This window comes from Lissotriton helveticus, chromosome 6 (assembly GCF_964261635.1).
Source record: "Lissotriton helveticus chromosome 6, aLisHel1.1, whole genome shotgun sequence".
Taxonomy (NCBI): domain Eukaryota; kingdom Metazoa; phylum Chordata; class Amphibia; order Caudata; family Salamandridae; genus Lissotriton; species Lissotriton helveticus.
The window spans coordinates 26,269,303-26,291,389 of NC_136067.1; the positions used below are offsets into that span (position 1 = coordinate 26,269,303).

Below are 22,087 nucleotides of genomic sequence, written 5' to 3' on the forward strand. Positions count from 1 at the left end.
ACCCAGAAGTGACATTTATCAAATGATCCCACTGTTAATGGGGTGTGTAGTTGCAAGTTTTGAGGTGATATCATATCTCCAGTCTTCTTTACACAGATTAAGATCAATTGTAAAACTGAGTTTCTGAATGAATGATCTTGAGAAATAAAGCAAAACAAGGTTTTTCTATATTTTATTAGGAGGTTATAAAAAATATTTGAAATAGCTGACCTAAAGTATTTACATAGGGTTAGATTCATAAAGTTCAATTTGAAAAAAAACATGTTGGTAGGTTCTTTCCTGTGCCTGGAACAGATTTATGAATTTGATGGATTTAACAAAAAATCATTGTGTCTTGGGCACATATTGATTACAAACAATTTCAAAACATTTGGAACCCCTGGCGTTCAATGGAAAATGACATTATAAATGAAAGCACAAATATACTTTTGAACAGATTTAAAGGTTTACAAATGCTGCATAAATACTTAGACAAAGGTAAACATGTTTACAACTCCAAAAAATATTATAATTTTATTTGCATAAGTTAAATTAGTACACCCCTAATGAAGATTCTGGGATACTAGTCGCGTGCATATCTCGAGTCATGTTTGATTTTTCCTTCAGCTTCGACTGGAGCAATGTATGTTCCACCACACCAACTCTAATGTCCATCTGAGTAGTCTCTTGATTCAGCTTTGTTAAAGCCTGTTTTATCTTAACCAGAGGTGCTGTAAAACAAAGTAACATAGAATTTACTTTCAGATAACTACTGAACAAACTAGAATCACTTTGCAACATTTTTGGGACTCTTTACAGACTTAGAAAGTCGTGTCATCCTCCTAAAAAAATATACGCTCTGTAAGTACTAGTGACTGCACGCTATACTTTAAATACGACAAACTACCTCAAGACTTTTTTTTGTCATTTTAAGAAGTCTCTAAAGTATAAACATAACTCTAAAGTTGGAGCTGGAGGATGAAGACGGTGATATGGCCAGTGGTCCAGCGGATTATGAAAGTTGGAAAAGGAGAAACAAGGTCATGCATTTAAGAGTGCAATCAAAAAGGAAAAGCAAAAGTATGGTTTGTGAAGAAGAATGGTCAGGAGATGCTTGAATGTTTTTCTTCGGGCATAGTGGAAGCTATGATTGAAGAGGATGTATATACAAAAGAAGCATTGTCAATTGAACATGCATGGCCAATTTCCAAGTGAAAGTGTTTCTTCATTGATTGTCAAATTTATTTGTAATGGCGTGGCAGGGTGTGAGAATGAGTAAATGGTTGGATGAGTGAGTGAGTGACGGAGGCATATGCAATTCATAGGCGAGTGTATGCCAGCAATGATGTGTGATAGCAGCACAACCTTGCAGGATACCCAATGAGAAACAATAACGAAAGTACTAAATATTGACAAATAAAGAGCAATGGCCACTGAGTGTGGAAGGACACAACACTGAGTGAGACTGGTCTAGAAGTAATGGAAACTTGTTCTCCGAGATTACACTCGCTTTCTTTTTCCATTGTGCCAAACATAAGCATCGGTCGATACAGTTTCATTACATTGTTCATTGCTTGAGTCAGCTATTGAGCGAGTTGCGTTTGGACTTTTGTGCCTTGTAGGTTTTCGACGGATATACATCACACAAGGTACGTGGTTTAACAGGTTGTTTGTTATAATTGGCGAGCGTGTTTATAGACATTCCGCATAGTGATTGTGGCATTTGTTTCTAAACAGAGTGAAAACCCCGAGCACATTCATACAGGTATGTCGTTTTTTTAGCGAGAGATTGCCCTGTAGATCCCCAAATTTTTGACAAAGTTTGATATTGATTATGGCATACATTCTATCTCTTACAGTTGTATAACAGCTTTTATTGCGGCGATTTTGGTAAGCTGACAGCAAATATATTACCATATATGACTATGATGCTTTAGATTCCAACAGTGTTTTTCAAGCGACATTATATTTAGCTACACTTTGTTTTTCTAGATTGCATAGCGACATATCATCACATACAGGTATGTTGATCGAATTAGTTGGTACCGTCAGTTGATACATTTACATGAATACTACAACACAGACTACCATGGGCACCTTAAATCAAATTTCATTTATTCATTTTTTTCAGATTGGTCCCTGAAGAAGGTAGCATAATGGTACCGAAATGCATTGGGAATGAAATACAAATTGTGATGGATATGTTGAATTTTACAACTGTTCAAAAAAATACATATAATGTACTATGATTATAATATGATGAAATGATCAGTGATTGATTATTACTCACAGTTTAAATGCATTTATTTTTGAATGTCATGAGATTTAGATAATGACATACACTAAAGACTATGAATTGCAAATTTGTGCTGGATTTTTATTTGAATTATTAACTTAGGTGTTTCACACCGAGTGAACAGTGCGCGACTGCACAAGTACGTTACTTGTCTTACCTTTCAAACATAAGCAATAAGCACACAGTATGTGAAGGAACAAAAAGTGTAAATCCTGGTAGGTGGAAACCATGCAATAACAAACAAGCATTTACAATACAATAGGTCTCGCATTATTAAAGTTTGAGCTATTGGCATTGTAAATGACAATGCCTTTTATTCATTTGTTTTTAAAACATGCAATCGGTGCATAAACTCGCACTTTTAACGTACAGTCCTTGCTTACGATGACCAAGGCTGGCAGTAAAAGGGACTGTCAGCCTTGTTTCTCATAAGCATGGACTATAAGTACAAAGTGCTTGTTTATGCACCTGGTGGCAATGCGTGCACTGACGGATGATGGTGTGTGTGTCTGGAAGCACGCACTGAAAGCTGGTGGTGTGTGCGCCTGGTGGAAAAGCGTGCACTGACATGTTTAAAGGTAAAGTGTGCCATACTGCGATTGCTATAAAAGTTAATTGTGGATGCGTTAACAATTGATGTGTGCACTGATGGTGTGTGTGCCTGTAGGAATTGTGCACTGATGGCTGGTTGTGTGTTTGCCTGGTGGAAGTGTGCACTGCTGGCTGGGGGTGTGTGTGCTTGGTGGAAGCGTGCACTGACGGCTGGTGGTGTGTGTGTGCCTGGTGAAAGCATGCGCTGACGTCTGGGTGTGTGTGTGGTGGAAGCGTGCACTGGCGGCTGGTGGAGTTTGTGCCCGGTGAAAGCGTGCACCGACCGCTGGTGGTGTTTGTGCCCTCTCATACAAACCCACACTTCCAAGAATATCATGCTGCCTCACATACAATCACACATACATCACTCCCTCATATACTAACCTCATCCCTCAAAAACATAAATCCCTCACATGCGAACCCCATATTCCACAAAGATCACATTCCCTCACAAATAACCCCACACGCCACAAACATCACTCCCTCACATACAAACCCCACACTACACAAGCATCTCACTCCCTCACATGAGAACCTCACACTGCACAAATATCACACTCCCTCACATACAACCTCACACACCTCCACAAACATCACTCCCTCACATACTAACCCTACGCTCCTCAAACATTTCACTCCCTCACATACAACCTCACACACCTCCACAAACATCACTCCCTCACATACTAACCCTATGCTCCTCAAACATTTCACTCCCTCACATACAACCTCACACACCTCCACAAACATCACTCCCTCACATACTAACCCTACGCTCCTCAAACATTTCACTCCCTCACACACAAACCCACAAACATCACACTCCCTCACACATGAACACCACACTCCACAAAGATCACATTCCCTCACAAATAACCCCACACTCCACAGACATCACTCCCTCACATATGAACCCCACAATACACAAGCATCTCACTCCCTCCCATACAAACCCAAAAACATCACACTCCCTCACACATGAACTCCACAAAAATCACATTCCCTCACAAATAACCCCACACTTCGCAAACATCACTCCTTCACATACAAACACACACTCCTCTACAAACATCACACTTACTCACACAAACCCACAACCCTCCACAAACACCATGCTCCCTCACATACACAAACATATCAGTCTATCTGACACTTGTCTTATACACCCCACTCGCAGTCGCATATACGCATAACGCGTTCTCACTGACACATACATGACGTACACCAAACTCTCTCTCATATACAGCTTCTCACATACTGTGAGACTTGGCCCTTTCCCCAAAAATTTTCGCCTTTTATTCCCCTTTTAATTTAGAATGCCCTCATGGTAACAACAATGTATAGGCCTTGTGTAGTGAGGAAAGCCCTGTGTACTGTGAAACTGATGTTAAGGTGCAGGTGACTTATACCCCTAACATGGCTGCCACTGACCACTGCTGCTGCAGCGTGGTTTAGTGGGCGCATTCTAGTGGCCAGGGCCTGGCTGGAACCCTCCAAACAATGTATCCATCTTAGCCTGCCAGCCTGCCCACAGGTAGAATGGTGGAACCTCCTGGAAGCCTCTGGAACCTTCTGGAAGAGGTGAGGTGACACCAACTGCCACTACCAACTGTCAACTGGCAGTTTATAAGGAAAGGGAGGGAAACCTTCCTGGCAGAGTGACTGAGGGGAGACCTGGGGAAGAACCTACACAGGAGTTTAGGCAGAGGGGCCTAGTCAGGGACTATGATACTGGAAGTGATAGGGCTTAGAGTGCTGCCTTACAAGTATTGAGGACTCCTGTAAATCCCCCCTGACCTAGCCCAGCGGAAGGGAACCCCCAGGGACCACTTGAGGGGATTGGCTGAGGAGAACTAACACCAGCCACCAACTTAACCCCCTTCAAGGAAACAAGAGACCAAAGGAACCAAGAAAATAAGAAACTAAACCAAGGGCACAAGAAACCTGAAGCGCCAAGAAGGAATTTTTCTTCACACAGAACTAAGAAGGGATTGACCAGGTATTTGCGCTGAGACACTCCCCTGCGCTTCCTGACGCCACCTGAGTCCCCTTTACCAACCTGTCACTGTCATGTGGCTTGTCCTGCTTGTCCTGTGATCTGCCTACACCTTAACTAAACTACCGGTGTAGCGCTATTGCTGAAACTACCCAAGTGCTGGATCCCTGTGCTGTTTGGACTGTGCTGCACCTGGTTAACTCCCCCCTGACTGAATTGGCTGAATGGCTGGACTGTCCTGAGGAGAGTGCCCAACTGAAGTGTCTCCTAAGCGCTGGGAACAGTGCCTGTGTAAAGCGATGTGTTCTGTTCCTCTTTTCAGCACTAGAGACTGTGTGTCCTGAAAAGCGCCGTATCCTGTGCCCCTGAGGAGCGCTGTGAAGGAAATTGCCAAGCACCTCTATTTACCCCTGCGTACCGCTGTGACACGCTGATCCCTCGTGCCCCAGCGCTCGCCTGCTGTGAGTAACTTGGGGCCCCTGTGAAGCGCTGCTGAGCCGTCCGGCCGACTAGCCTGTTAGCACCGTGACAGCCCCGCCAAGCGCTTACCTGTAGCGCCTCACAGAAGCGCTAGCATTGCCCTGGCGGCCCCCGGTGCCGAGGGAGGGCCACCGCTGTCCGGAAAGCAGTCCGCGGAGCCAGCGCGGTGTTCACCGCCGCCCCCACCGGCCCGACTGACGAGATCTCCACGGCGGACTCTGGAAGCTGAGTTAGGCCGCCGCGTTGAAAGCAGGCCGAAACCAGGCCCTGCATCACGTGACGGGGGACGCGAGCCGCGTCATCGGCCGCGCCCCCGCCTCTGCCCCATAGTGGTTGGTCGCCGCCACCGGGACCCGACCCGCAGCTTGGGGGAATCCCCCAGAAGAACGGAGCCGCGCCGGAGCTGCAGGGAGGCCCCAGAAGAGTGCCGGAGCGGCGCAGGCCTCCCCTGTCTAGCCCCCTGCACATTGGAGGGGCGGGAAGGAGTACGAGCCTTCTCCATGAGGACGCAGGAAGCCTCCGCAAGGGGCCTGATAGGCCCAAAGCCCACAAGGTAAAGCCCTGGGAGGGAAGTTGGCCTCGGAATCGGTCTTCTCTTAAGAAAAACTGGAGACTGGGTCCCATTGACCCTGATTAATTACAGAAGCCTTCAGGCATGGGGACTGGGCCCACGCAGATCACTGTTGGTCCTCTGCTGTGGGAACGTTTACTCTTACAGTAAAATAGTTATTTAGTTGGGCTGCATTGTTGATGAATGTTTTTCCTTTACCTTATGGGGACGTTCCCTGATTAATAGGAGCAATTTACTACTCATTCATGCACCAGCAGCTGTGTAGTTTGGGTAATGGGATGGTTATTCCCCCCAAGTGAAACTGGTCATTAACTACCTTGTTAGTTTATGACTAATGAAATGAACTGACTTTGCAGGGGTGTACATTGGGAATAAAAATTTATGAAATGCTTTCCTTTTCATGAGGAAATGTTTATCTGTGAAAGGAAATGTTAACCCTGTTTGGTGCTGCAATCTTTGAGAGCCGGCGGGAAACTATTGGAAGGGGTGTTCCTATTTACTGAGAGGGTACCCTGGTTTACTAACCATCCTATTTTAACTGTTGTACCTGTTGTATGGGGTAATGTTGGTGTAATGAAATGTTTTACATTGACTTTTCAGGAGGTCTTTCCCCTGCGTAAGGAGAATGATAACTTTGACCTACAGTCAGTTATGATACATCATTTATTTATTTAAGAGATGTTTTGCTCCCAATATGGGAGAAGAGTTATGCACAGCTAAGGTTGCCTCTAATATGATGTTTCATATTTAAGGAAATGTTTGACCTACACTTAACGAATTGTTTATTCCTACAGCGGGAAGAGGTTACTTCATGAATAAAATGTTAATGCATAACTAATGGGAAGGTTTTCCTTTAAAATGTTGAAATGCCTAAATGAAAGGATGTAGGGCTCAAGCATGAGCCCTGAGGAACTCCCTTGGACAACTTTGAGGGGGCCGATTGGTACGGGCCTAGATTGACACTCTGAAAGCGATCAGATAGAAAGCTCATCACCCATTGTAAGGCTGTTTTCCTTAACCCAACCTCTACCAATCTTTTAGTCAAGATGTTATGGGAGACTGTGTCGAACGCCGCAGATAGGTCCAACAGCACCAGAATCATAGAATCGCCATTATCATAGGTTGAATCTATATCTGAAGGATTGCATTGTAGATTATGATTTCTACCTTTATCATAACTGAACTAGTGTGGTGAAATGGCTCTGTACATGACAGGTTATCTATCCATTTATGTACAGAGTAACTCTTGTTTTGGTTTAGAAGCTTTCTGCTCTTACTATGGATGCGTATCTTTGCGGTTTCAACATGACTGATAACTGCTGCCTAGCATTGCATGCTGATATTTTGTGTGGCTGGGATTTTGCTTTTGTTGCTTTAAGAAGGCAATTTACATTTTAAATTAAAGAAAGTTTTCCTTTTGTTTTTTGACTGTGAAAACCAAAAATGAGCATTAGGTGATATAATGTTTTTATCTGGGGATAACTGTATTGGAAGGCAACATAGTGGGTGAGGCGCATGGTGAGCAATCTGATTTACTAGGGTTTGAGTCCGGGTTCAGGACATTAGAAACGCTTCAATTTAAAAATGGTCTCTGTAGGAAAGAAGGGTCTGCTTTTATGGCTAAGCCCTCTTTTTGCTTGATGTAATGCTGTTTCTGACAATTCTGACTGAGATCCTGCTAATCAGGACCCCAGTCTCTCTGCTTTCTCCCCTAAATTGTTATGGTAAGTATTTAGGTACATCCCAGATTGGATACTGGGGTATCCTTATCAGTCCCTAGTATATGGTACTAAAGGCACCCAGGGCATAGGTACCCCAGAGGTCCTCCAGACAGAAGCATGTATTATTGCCACCTATGGGAGACCATTCAAACTATCACTAAGCTACAGGACTGCCATTGTAGCCTGTGTAAGCTGGTGCTAGCACCACTTACAAAAGATATAGCTTTTCCTATATCTATGATTAATGCACTTAAACCCTATAAGTCACCCCTACCACAGGCCTTTTCAATTCTGAAGGCAGGGTGCTAGGTTCCAAGTGTGAGGGTGCCCCTGCATGAGCAGGACACCCCTACAGCCTTTGGAGTCCATTCTCCCGGTTGTAAGTGAGACAGCCATATAACATATAATTCTGTTGTATTTGGTATCAAACATGTTGGAATCAAAACCCCACACCATAAACGGTGTGGGAGGTATGAGTCCAAGCACTGTAAAGGCCCTCAGTTAGGCCCTCAGTGCTCTCGATACCAGTCTTCTAGACTCGGACAGCACAACATGGCTGATTCCGACCAGAGACATGATTCTGCCCTCCTGCTGCTGAGCCAAGCTCAAGCAGGGGAAGGCAGAATAATAGGAATCCTGTCACAGGGAGGTGTGGCCACTTCCCCGACAGGTTTAGTGTATTGGGGCAGGGTGGGATCGCGTGCCAGCGCCACATAGTCTGCATGCAGGGCACATTTGGTGCCCTCGATGCATAGTCCAACTCAAAACAGTTCAGGAAGCTGTTGGGTATCGCTCTGGTGTGAAACTATACAAAGGACAGGGGAGTATCCTCCCCCTTGTCCAGCTCCACCTTAGGGAGGGACCCCTGTATCATCTTAACCTATTTTCCTGAGGGGATTTAAGGGATTACCTGTTGGTGGGTCCCTAGATTGATCGTGGGGCAAAATACAATTCAGACACCACTTCAACTTCGACCGTCTGGGTACTCTGGCCTTTGCTGGACTTCGCTCAGGGCATCAAAGCTACAACCGGGAAGAATCCTGCAGCTCCTGATCTCGTCGCCCTGCTCGTCTGCTGTACCATACGTGCCTGTGCTTGATACAGGAAACCTTCCAAGGCCTATGGGCATCCAAAACATCTGAAGAAATGTCCCCGCCTCTTCAGGCACTGCAACTAAGCTGACCGTTCTGCTGATCCTGTGTTCCCAAGGACTCCTAAAGGCTCAGCTACACAGGTGGTGGTTCTCCACATCCCTCAGGCCTGCCCTGTCCTCTCACCAAGTTTGAGGCCAGTATCCCTCGTCAGAGTAGCAGGAATCAAGCCACTGTACACCACCTCAACTTGCAGTTGGGAGAGGGGTTGGCCTAACAGCTAAGGCGCTTGAACTCGGACCTGGGGATCTGGGTTCGAGTCTCGGTAACGACGCCAAAACCCCCCTGTGATTCTGGGCAAATCACTTAATCTCCCTGTGCCTAAAATGAAAGTGTGTCCTCATGTAACGTAACTGGTGCTATGTAAAGCGCTCTGATAACTGACTCGGTTTGGTTCTAGTTCGCGCTATATAAAACTCTGCAAAAAAAAAAAGGCTTGTTCGCTTCCTTCCACCAAGATCTTTGAGCTCCGAGTTGCCCTATCCTCAAGCATCTCCAGTGACCACGATCTTCATCCTCACTGGATCACTTGCATTGTGGGCCTGATTCCTTATTGATCTGCTCGAGGTCCTCTTATGACTCCAGTGCCTTCGGCCTGAGGGTCCTATTGGGGGTCACCTTTGAATTCTTTTGGGCTCCCCTGATTGCTCAGGGCCTGCCCTTACTCCCCTGTTTGTGGTGAGTCTCCTGGACATTGCTGGTCCCGACATTGCACCTTCTTCTACTTCCACGTTGGTTGCAGTTGCAAGACTTGTTGGTGCTCCTGCTGGACACTGACCCCTCAACTCTCCACATCCAATGTGGGAAACCTCCTGTACTGCTCCTGGTCTTTCACAGTGTCATCTGGTCCACACAGCTGCAGTTCCAAGGTCACCGTCAGCCCTCCTGCAACACCCGACATCGGAGGGAATTCATCTTCCTTGCCTCCTGGTCACTCCTAAGTGCCATAGACTCTGTTCCCTCTGCTTGCAGGTGCTTCACATCTTGAATCCACCTTTGGCTTCCACAGGACACTTTCACCTTCTCCAGCATCTGCATCTTTCTGAAGTCGTCCATTGGGTTCGACGGCGGTTCTGACGCCACTTCACACCTTTGTACCCTGTTTCCCTGGTGCAGTTAACCTGGTTCCTAGGTTATCCACGGGTGGGGTGGCTCTCCAACCTCTTGTCCTCTACGGGGTTTCTTCAAGGTCCACTGGGACGGGTCCTCTTTCTTTAAAATTACAACTGCGACTGCTGATTGGTACGGAGAACATGGTTGTGTTCCTATACCACACAAAACCTCAGTGGGGCTCCTAGATACTCACCTTGGGTGGTTCCTTGTGTCCCCGGCATTGGTTTAGTCACCCTCTGGTGACCACTGTGTATTCTGTGCTACTTAACTGTTTCTATTGAAAGGTATTGTGTGTATTGTATGTATCTCTGGCTAGGAGATATCTAAATGGGTTAGTAAGTGTCTTATAACAAAATCCATATTTTTATAATTACACTGTGTGGTTATTTTTCATTTAATCTCTACTTATAAGATTATCTACAGGTAAAACAAGCTGCTTTACACTCCTTCGGGACTAAGCCTGAAGGCTACTCTCCACAGCTACCACTTAGAGAGCTTTAAGGTTGTCTAAGACTACTAAAATCACCATAAATAATGTCTGATCAGTGCAAGGTGTCCACTTACATAGGTGTACATCATATACTGAGCCAGCCTCTCAAAATCTCTTTTTCCTTTTGTGGTTTCATAATGAGAGCATAAGGTGATATTATGTTTGGGTCCAAGGTTGTGAAGACATATTAAAATGTGCAGCTTTCGATCATAGATGTTTTGTATCAGATGCAGGTGGAAACTACAGCTTTAATTGGTTTTGGCATGTGAACGTATTTTGATGTTTGGGGCAGTAAATGTGAGTGATATTAAGCTGAAATCTAGATCAAGATGATGGTATTTGTGTTTTGCATTAAATCCACATTTGTAACACTTTAAGATTACATCACAATCATTTAATATGTTAGAAAAATTACTGATTAAGCTTTCCACCTTGAAAATGATATCAAATTGCAATACATTATCTGAAGGACACATCGGAGATCAAGAGTACTGTAATGTGTGTGTTGCTAGTTTGAGTTTTCAGTTTTCAGTAGATCTCTCTGCCAGTTTTGAGCAGTGCAATAGATATTTTTCATTTTTCACAAGGTAATGAATTAAGAATAGAGTGTTCATGGAAATTCTTAAATTGGAGAAATCACCCACAACCAACAGTGGTCAAGTTTTTCAGCTCTATTTCTGAGGGTGAGTGGGAACATTAGAGTGATTATTATCGGTTAATAGATTAGGGTGAATTTTACTGTGTCCAACTTCATGGGATTCCAGGTGAGTGTATTGTACCTAGTCAGCCAAGAATACTAAGCAAATTGGAAAAGGATGGATATTGTTCTTTTAGAAGGATAACCTTTGTATGAGGCACCATCTAAATGATAATTGAATAGGATCTACTTTATTTTTACCTCTATTATTTTGCAACCTTTTCATCTAGAACTTTGCCTATTTACTTGGGGATCTTTTGATTTCAAAGGAGGTATATTCTCAAGGAACGTATGGCAAGTGACACCATATACACCGTGCTATTGGTAAGGATTTATCAGCCGTGAATTATTTTTTGTGGGTAGTATCCCCCAAATATCCAAAATAAAGAGAGATATATTAGGACTTGTAATGTTCGGGAAATAAACACAGACAATAGCCGCACTACACAGTTATTGAAGCCTGCAGAAGAATATTCTGGAGTGTTGTATTATGCGTGTAAATAGTGTTTGTGTTTTCGTTTTATATCAGCCCTGAAGAAGTGGTGAGCAAACAGCTGTGTCCCGTGCAGGTAGGAGCGGTGGGGGGGAGAGGGGGTCAACAGACGGTGACAAGGGAAAATTAATTATTTATTACATTTTCCCTCAAGGTCGTCTGTTGAATCTCCCCCCAACCCAGCCCTACTGATCTTACATGCATGGGCTGCTCCTGTGTGTAGAGCGGTGAAGCATGTGTTAGCTGAAAACCACGAGCTGAACATAACTTGATTTAAAAAACATTTTCTAAGAGAAGACTGTACTAATTTTGGCATTTATTTTGGTCAGACAACAATGTATGGAATAATCTTGGAAAATCAGGTTGTATGGAATAATATCCTTGGAAAAAAAGATACCAATTTAATTATCTGACTGTTATGTATGAAAAGCAATTTTTCAAAATATATTGCAGTTGATATCTAAATAAGGAAGCATTTGAATACAATCTTAATGGAAAGGTATCTTTTTGGAGTGTAATTTCATAAGTATGATTGTACAACTACCATAGCTCCTTATGAAACCTGCACGTTTTTTTAAGGTCTAGCACTTACACATTGACATTGAAGAATTAACTCCATTTATGATAACATCAGCTAGATAGGAGGAACTGGGGTATGAGCAATGCTGTACAAGGCTCTAAATGGGGGGCTAAACTTCTTTGAATTTTATGAGCTAGTTCTAAGTTTCACCCAAGTTCAGAAGTTTGAAAGAATCAAGAATGCTAACTTGTTGTTGATGGATAAAGCAGTGGTAATCAGATGCCAATGGATCAGAATTTTTAGAGTCTACAATTTTTGCTACTTTTGATTTGAATAGTAGAATAAGAATATTTGAATATCAATGGGTTTCTGGTTGATCCCTTATGGACGCCTTGAAGATTTCCTTCAATTGATGGCTTTCTGGAGTCCCTTATATGTGTTTTCCATTTAGTCTTAACAGTATCTGAACTGAGTTTGTTCTAATTACATTCCAAAGTGTGAAAAGATCTATTAAGCTCTCGAAAATCCTTGTTGAGTAATTTTTTATTAGGCATCAGGCAGTTTTTGTTTTTCTTCCCAAATTAACAGATACCAGTCCATCCCATGTAGTTGTTATACTTTGATAGATATTTCTAAGTGCAGAAGGAGGGTCTGAAGTTTGCAGTTGTTTAATGTGATAGTGATGTAGAATTTCTATAACTCTTTTCTGCCTATGTCCAACTCTGTTGTACGGTTCCTACTATTTCAGTAAGACTGTGCGTTGGGGCAACATAAGCATCAAAACCTTGGGGGTCTATGCTCGCTCTTACCATCAGAATATGTTGACCTTGTTCTCAGTGCCCCATCTGTGCATAAAAAGGTACCGGATGGTCTCTGCAACCTCAGAACATGATGACCCTGATTAACCCAAGGAAACTTTGGAAACAGATCTACCCTATCATTGTTATCTCAGACATGCCCAAAGGGGAACACAAGAAATACACAAATTGAAATTTCAAACTTTTATTGAAGCAATAGAATTCTTATGTAAAATATGTGAGGTGCAATGATTAGTAGAATAAAACAAAGCAAAGTAACCAGCATTATGAGATTGGTAAAAATGATAATAATTCCACCATTATAGTTATTGGATGATTTATATGAATAAATGTCTACGTACTCTAACCTAATACTGCCTATCCTAGAGAGCATACGGGAAATGTAATTCTGCCAGATACCTGAGAGTGGTCTAACTCCCCATTTATCTTTGCACGTATTTCATCTGGAAGTCAGTCTGGTGTAGAACAGGCCGCCGTCCCTCTCAGGATACTGGTGAGATTCAGCTGGGCTGGAACTCAGGCAGAGGGTGATAAGGACAATCGATAGAAATACTCCTCTGCTACCAAAGGCTTGGTGCAGCTTATATAATGAAACCTGTACCCATTGGTTCTGTACCTGAACTCCAGTCCCCTTGTCATTTTTGATTCTACCAACCCAGAGCTGCCGTCAAACAGAAAACAACAAACAAGGGCAGTTTGCGCAGTGTACTTTGCCATTGAACAAAGTGTATGATAGTATGCGCCTTTGAAGAAATGTGTTTGTAAGCAGAACACTATTTGTGTACAGTCTTGCCTGCAAGTACAAAAACAAAATGTGCTAAAGATATCGTCTAAAAAGATGTTCAATTTAAACATGAACATGAAAAATAGGAGTGTATGTGCATGGCCCTATTTAACCTCACGACAAGTAGACTGCGTAAGAATGATCTGTCATATCCTAAAAGCAAATTAATACTATAAAAGATGTATTTGGAGGTGTTAAACACATGGATTCTCTGCATTTGACGGCTGTGTAGTGCGCTTTAGGTATTTCTATGCAGCATCGGTTTTTGAGAGAATACTATCACAACCGGATTCCTGTCCTTTGTTCTCTCTTCTTGTAGATCATCTTGAAAGCTGAATAAAGGCCCTTGAAATGGTTTACTGTGTTGTCACCAACCCATTTTTCAGTCAGTTTAATCAGATAAAATATGTGGTCGCTAATCAGATCATGCATTTCACAGGGATGTTTATGGTACGTTTTAACCAAGGACCTCTTTCGCTGCCTAGTAGCGTTCACAGGTTGGCACGGACCGGCTTATTGGACTGTAGGAAGATACATTGGTTGAAGCCCTGCAGGCTGTTTTATGCCTCTAGTGCTTCATTATGGATGTGATTGAAGGGGGAAAGGGTACTGAGTGCCAGTCCCTTTTGAGCGAGATATTACAGCAAATGTGAGTTTCTTCTAATATATTTGTGCTGAATGCCTAGTCATTGTTTAGTTACAAATAGCCCAAATTGTTGCACCTCTTAGGGACATGTCCTAATAGATGATAAGCAGGTGAAAGAAAGTGATGAGCTTTTGATTTGTAGACATTTTCCTCTTTTTCTCATTTTTTCATGCTTGTTTTTTTTTTTTGCAGAGTTTTTTATAGCGCAAACTTGACCCGAATCGGGTATCAGAGCAACAGCCAACCTGTGTTTTACCCTGGATTGGCACGCATTCCTGGACAGAGGCAAGCACACAATGTCTATTTTATCAGGAGGGTCAAAGACTCCATTGAATTGATAAGTGCCACCCATGTATAATAGTGCACACGTGAGCAAGGATAGTTAATTCAAGGTGGTGTGATTGTAAGCATACTGGTGAGCATAAAAATGAGCAGTAACTATGACTACTGTAAGAAAACAGTAAACGTCAGAAAGTGGCGTTGAAAGATTGGATCAAATAGTTGAAAAAAGGCAGGCATTGGCTTATCATGCACATCTTGCAAGTGGTGTTGGCGTTGTTTTGCACAGGCATATTCAAGCAAACCTCCTTATTACTATTATGGGAAAGGGGGAATAATCTGCATCCAAGTCCTCAGTTGGTGGAGGACAGTCCAAAGGCATAAGAGTACTTCACAATAAAATATAATCAAGAGGGGGCAAGTTAGAAGTGTTGAGATCAGGACCACTCAACTTTCAATTGTAAAGAAATTAATCGAAGAGGAAGTGATGCCACCATGACGTCTCTCCTAATGAGAGACCTGGGTGAGGACTTGATGATGGAAGCATGCCACTAGCAGAAACTCAAGTGGGTGAGAGTTGTTTTAAAAGATCCTAAGGATTTCCTTCTTAGGAGAGGCGTCAATGTGGCACCACTTCCCCATTGATTATTTCACTCCACAATAAAGCCAGAACATATTAATAACAAATAGAAAATATACATGCACATTAAAGGTGGACTGATCCCTGGGATAACCTCTCTCTGGAGGTAGAGCACTTTACAGATACAAAACATAAAAGCAGGTGGTGCAGTACTATGTGAGGTTTATCAATAATTTGTGCAGGCTGAGGATGGTTTCCGAATGGAGGGAGCGTGATGAGGTAGGAGGGGTTTAGCCCAGATATCATTCAAAGAGAAGAGCTTTAAGGTCAGTTTTGAAGATGACATTACAGGGACAAGCAGACTTTTGACATAAAACCAACTTTTTTATACAGTTGTGGCATTTTTCTGGGATATAGCCTATTTTTGCTATTTTTTGTGCTTTCAACCTCCTTCTAGTTAATGGTAGAAATGGGTATGAAAGTAATAATGGATCCTGAAAAGCTATACATTTTAGAAAAGTAGACAGAATCCTGAATTTAAGGGGTCATTTGTGTAGATCCTTCAAGGTTTCTTTATAGAAACTAACAGTTAAGTATAGGAAAAATTGAAATTTAGTTGAAATAAACAGCCATTTGTGTCCACGTTTTCACCTGTAACTTCATCTAATTATGACAGCTGTTTGAAAGCAATATATCGTTACATCCGCTGGAGCTTCCTGGTTGTGGGGATATATAAGACTTTTAGGTTCACCAAGAACCAGACGAACCCAGAGCCAATAACTGAGCAGCAACTTGCAATGGTTTTTTATTATGTACCGGGAATATAGCAATTATTCTGGGAAAATGTATCAATGGAAAAATCGGTATGAAAGACACCTATGTATTTCTGAAATTGGGAACAAAATATAGAGTTTAGAAACAGTAGATATTTGCACATTTTCGAAATTGGGAATACCCATACTAGCATGAGAATTATATGTCATTTTTCAAAATGACTTCTTTTTTACACATTGTCTTTCATTTGGAAGGCAGAAATGCATCGAAAGTCAATAAGTAATAACAGTTGCTCTACAATTCGGTGTTACCCTAAGTCTCCTGATAAACACGGTACCTCATTTGTGTGGATAGGCCTACTTACTGCCCATGACAGGAAACGGCTCAAAACGCAATGTGGACACACCACATTTTCACAATGAAAAATGACCCCTTTTTTGAAAAGTGCCTAGGTGTAGTTTTTTAACACTAGCTCTGCCGGCACCTAGGGAAACCTAGCAAACCTATAAATTCTTGAAAAGTAAACACTCAGGGAAATCCAGGATGGGGTGACTTGACTGGCTCCCACCAGGTTCTGTTACCCAGAATCCCTTGCAAACCTAATAAATTATCCAAAAAAACACATTTTCCTCACATTTCTGTGGTGGAAAGTTCTGGAATCTGTGTGGATTTACAAAATTCTACCCACCCCGCGTTCCCCAAAGTCTTCCAATAAAAATGGTACCTCACTTGTGTGGGTAGGCCTAGTGCCCGCAACAGGAAACAGCGCAAAACACAATGTGGACACACCACATTTTCACAGTGAAAAACTACCCTTATTTTGCAAAGTGCCTAGCTGTAGTTTTTAAACCCTAGATCTGCTGGTACCTGGGGAAACCTAGCAAACCTATGCATTTTTGAAAACTAGACACCCAGGGGAATCTATGATGGGGTGACCTGACTGGCTTTCACTAGGTTCTGTTACCCAGAATCCCTTTCAAACCTAATAAATTATCCCAAAAAAACATTTTCCTCACATTTCTGTGGTGGAAAGTTCTGCAATCTGCGTGGATTCACAAAATCCATCCCGCGTTCCTGAATGTCAAGAAAAATGGTACCTCGCTTGTGTGGGTAGGCCTAGTTCCCATGAAGTAAATGGCGCAAAACGCAACGTGGACGCACCACATTTTCACAGTGAAAAATTACTCATTTTTTTTGCAAAGTGCGTAGCTGTAGTTTTTTAACCCTATCTCTGCCGGCACCTAGGGAAAACTAGGAAACCTATACATTTTTGACAACTAGACACCCAGGGGAATCCACAATGGGGGTGACTTGACTGGCTCTCACCAGGCTCTGTTACCCAGAATCCCTTGCAAACCTAAGAAATTGTTCCTCACATTTCTTTGGGGAAGTAAATGAAATCCCTCTGGTGCCTGCACCAGAGAGATTTCTTCTGCAACGGAGCCGTCCGGCACACAGGAGAACTTATGCGTCAGACGGCTCCCACGCGTCCGACGCATGGAAGGGGTTAAACTGGCCTGCCTCACACACAAGGCCACACTTTTTCTAACCCCAACTGTTTTGCCCGAAAAATCTTGGGAGGACAACACACCCAAACTCAGTGAAACACAAGGATTAAAAAAAAACAAAGCTAAAAAAAATCCTTTTCTGATTTGGAACTCCATTTCACTGGACATTACAAAAAAATCATTCAGTGGTGCTTTTAAAACTGAGCTGGAAACTCTACTTTCACAGGGACACATCCAGCAATGAAAGTGTTTCTTCAAAATAATTTTTAAGAGTGGATGACTTATCTGCTATTAATTTGACTCTCATTATATAGTATGCAATCTCCATAATCTGTTCATTCTTTACAATTATTTTGGTTAAATGCTAACCGAGATGGATATCCCACCTGCTGTATCATATATGCACTTGTAATGCAGCAGACGGGTCATCCACCAGGATTTTGACAGATGATCCTAGCTGCCAAACTCTAAATAAGACCCTTCATCTCTTTTCTACATTGTTGCTCAGATGAACAGGGTTCAGCACTAGTGGAGATCCAAAAAGTTTGAGGCACAAAGTGAGTGACAAAAGAGCAAGCAGGACTGTGTGTTGGAGCAGGCCACTCCAGGGTCACAAGAATCATGGTAGGTCTCCCAAAGTGGTAGTCATTTTTAGGTCTCGCATGCGCCGGTGTGCATGAGCGGTTCTGCGAGGCATTTAGTAAGGCCTTTTAAACTCCAAACACGCTTGTGTGTGTGCTTTTCTTTTATCACTTGCTATTGGGCTTTGCATGCGTCTTTCTAAGAAATACAGCATGCAATTGGCCCAAGGCGGGTGTATATCTCGCCCTCTCTGTTCTGTGGCCTAGGGTGCTCGGGAGCGAGCATGAGCGCTATCTGTTTCCAATTATCACACCCGTTAATTGGAAACAGATGGCAGTCTTCTCCTGCAGCGGCAGGCACAAGCGCCTCGCGCGTGCACCACTCCCGGGCTTTATACATTTATTTTGCCATAAAATACTTTTTTTTCTGTGGACAAACCCCTTCCTTTCGAGCCCAGGGGTTATGGGGTGAATTGCCCCTACTGTGGGTGGAAGACAATACATGAAAATGAGTGTCTGTTCTTGGCTTAAGTGTGCTGCAGTCAGTGTACCATGCCCCATTCTGATATCAAACATGTGTGTCCTTCTGAGAGGGCAGTGTATCAGCAGTGACAGAGAGTCTGTGTGTGTGCGTCTGAATGCTTTTGTGTGTGTGTGTTAGTGAGTGTGAACCTGTGTTACTCTGTGTGTGTGCGCATTACTGTCTGTGTCAATATGAGCGTGTAAGTATGTGTGTGTGTCCCAAGTGCGTTGCTATGTGTGTGTCTGTGTGGGTGCTTTAGTGAGTATGCGTGTGTTACTCTGTCTGTTAATATGTATATGTCAGTATATCTGTGTATTTGCGGGCACGCTCGCCTACATTCAGCGCATATTCAGTATACCTCTGTATGTAGCTGCTGTGTAGGATAGCGTGAGCGTGTGTAAGTGTGTCAGAGCTGGTGTTTGTCCTCTTATAGGGTGACTAGTGTTGGTGTTGGAGGTCATGAACAGACCGAGCCGGTCCATTGACACTCAGAGGCCGTCCTTCCCTTCTGCCCGGCCTTGTATTCAACTTAAATAATGCAGCCTCTGCCTTGCACTGGCGCATCCCTTGGGCTCAAGGAACAGCCCACTGGTAAATAATGTTCATTCTATGGGTCTCCGATGGACAAGCCCTTGGCAGCTCTAATGCGTGGCCACCACAGCTACTCTCAACCACTGAGATATCTCTTAGAGTTCATTGCTTTCTGCAGGGGGTGAGCTGTATCGTCACGTTGATCCTAAAACACTTAGCTAAGTAGAATTGTGTGCACATAGGTTTACTTCCTCCTATGTACTGCCCTACTCTCCCCTTCCCTCTCTCCTTCCATTCCCGGTGCACCTCTGGGCCTACAGATTCCGCCACCCTTCTCAGGTATCTGTGTGCCTGTAGATTCTGCCCCAGTAACCGCGGGCCTGGAGAGTCATGCCATATTCTCATGTACTTGTGCGCCTGTAGATTCTGCCCTTTACCCGTGGGCCTGGAGAGTCCTGCCCCTGAACCTGTGGGCCTGTAGATGCTGTGTTTCTGCCCCTGAACCTGTGGGCCTGTAGATCGCGTCCCTCTGTCTCTCTGGGCCTGTAGATCCTGTGCTTATGCCCCTGTGGGCCTGAGGATACTGCCTCTCAGCCTTTGAACCTGTGGGCCTGTAGATCACGTCCTTCTGCCCCTGTAGGTCTGTAGATCCTGTCCCTCTGCCCCTGTGGGACTGTAGATGCTGTGATTCTGCTCCTGAACCTGTGGGCCTGTAGCTCTTGTTCCTCTGCCTCTGTGGGTCTGTAGACAGAGCCTCTCTGCCTTTGAACCAGTGGGCCTGTAGATCCTGCCCCTCTGTCCCTGACCCTGTGGGCCTTCAAAAGCTGCCTCTCTGCCCCATAGTCTCTGGGCCTGTAGATCCTGTCCCTCTGCCCCTGTGCCTGTGGGCGTGGAGAGCCCCGCCCTGGCTGTGCACTGCCCCTTGTCAGTTTGGGTTTGTGTTACTCACTGGGCCGCTTGCATGCTTTCGAGTTGTTTTTCCTGTTTCGTTGGTTGCTCTGTGTCTGGAGGGGAGCTGTGCCCTCTGCTTTCCAAGTTTACTGCGGCCTCTCCTTGTCTCCTCCATGGCACCTCTTTTATGTTCCTATTATTCCCCCGCAGCCTCCTCCCCTCTGCGGTAGGCCTGGGTAGTAAAATCCGTTCCACTCGCGGAATTTGCGGAATATGGGTAATTTCTTATTCCGCGGAGAACGCATAATTGCCCAAAATTCTGCGTTCCGCGACTTCGCGAAATTCTTTGCTTGTTCGCGTTCTCAAAATGCGTGTTCTCAAGATATTTCCTGCTGAGCAAGCAAACAGGAAAAAAGCATTGCGAACCAGCAATTCTGCGTGTTCGCGAAATTTCTGCCTGTTCGCGGAGATTTTTTACCGTTTTGCAGAGGTTTGCGTAACGCCATTACGCGAATTCTGCCCACCCCTACTCTGCGGTTAAGGCACTGTTTTTGGACTGGTTGCAAGTTCACTGCCCACACCACGTGTGATCTCATTGAAGAGCTATCTATCGCTCTTTAAATCATAATATAGTTATAGCTCATGATTCTATGGGGTGGGAGGCATGTACCTAGAGCACTTCATGCCCTGAAGTTTTCAAGACAAACCCTGCAGCCAGGAAAATGTAACAAGCATTACAAATGCAATAGGTCTCACCTTCCATTAAGTTAAACCCATTTGCTTTGCTATACAATACCATTAGCAAAGCAAATGGCCATGACTTAATCAAAGGTGAGACCTATTGCATTTTCAATGCTTGTTGGAAATTATGTCAAACATTAGTTCAGCTGTGGGTGAGGGGCACCTCAGCTTTCTTGACCCTTGTTCTCTCTGTCCTCTCTTGGTAAATGATGGCAGAGGGCTAAGCTGGCACATACCCTGGCTCCGCTGACCTTGTTTCACTCCGTCAGCCTCCAGGGATGGGGGAGCCGACATCCCACGAAGTTGGAGGCATTCAGCCTAAAGATCACCAGAGAGCGGTTGAAGCCAGAATGAAGCTGCTGAGAAGTTGTCTGAGATAGGGCACAAGGCTGTGAGTCAGTCAGTTAAGTGAGATAGCCAATGAATCTCAGGAAATTGGCACTTACATATTTTGATAAATGATGGGGAAATGGAGAAAGTTGGGCAACTTAATTGTATTCTCTTGTCTTGGCCTGTGTTGAAGACATTCCAGAAGGATCTCTTTTCCACCTTGCTTTGTAGTTGATTTTCAGGTTAGTGGAAGCATAGTTATTTCTAACTAACAAATTTAAATAAGATTTGAGATTATGGACAGTGAAGTCTTTAATAATAGTAAAGAAGGTGAATCTTTAAAATTAGAAATGAATGTCTAAGCTACATGTGTAGTCCTTCATTAAAAATTGTTTTATTTCAGCTGAATGGAAAATTTGTTTTGTTAAGTGAAAGTTCCGGTTTGAAAATGTAAGTGTATTTTGGAAAAGCTATACAATACCATTAGCAAATGGCCTTAACTTAATCAAAGGAAAGACCTATTGCATTTTCAAAGCTTGTTGGAAATTATGTCAAAAATTAGTTGAGCTGTGGGTGAGGGGCTCCTTACGCACAGCTGTGAGTTTGTTCCAAGGCCCTGCATGAGCACCCTAGATTGCCTTCATGTTAGCGTGCTAGGTTATTGTTTGTTTTTTTTGTGTTATTTATGAAACAATATTGAATAAATTTTAATAGGAAATATAATTTGAAGAAAAAGACAATTATACAAAAGTCTGCTCTCCAAAAAAACGTACATTCTGGAATGACTATATTTATGCCAATGCAGAAGCCGAAGATCAGCAGGCTCCATGCCAGTACATGACGCCGCCCGCCCTTCTTCAGGAAGATGTATACGGCCAGCTTGAATGGTATTTCAATGGCTCCGAAGAAGAACTGGGTCATGTACATGTCCAGCTTAAAGCCTCTGATGTTGAGGCTGATTCCGTAGTAAGAGAGAAATGCACCGAGCCTACAAGAGAGGTGA

The 22,087-nt window shown here is 43.5% G+C and overlaps 1 protein-coding gene across 1 annotated transcript in view; it reads right to left on the reverse strand.

The window, feature by feature from the left end:
- Positions 1-531: 531 nt before the first annotated feature.
- The window catches only part of LOC144762175 (solute carrier family 22 member 7-like), a 133,737-nt gene continuing 112,181 nt past the window's right edge, over positions 532-22,087 (reverse strand). Inside the window, exons 7-8 of the mRNA XM_078647334.1 lie at positions 21,858-22,072; positions 532-710 (exon numbers count right to left, since the gene is read on the reverse strand). Of these exons, the coding sequence (XP_078503460.1) occupies positions 532-710; positions 21,858-22,072 (394 nt within the window). The remainder of the gene's footprint in view (positions 711-21,857; positions 22,073-22,087) is intronic.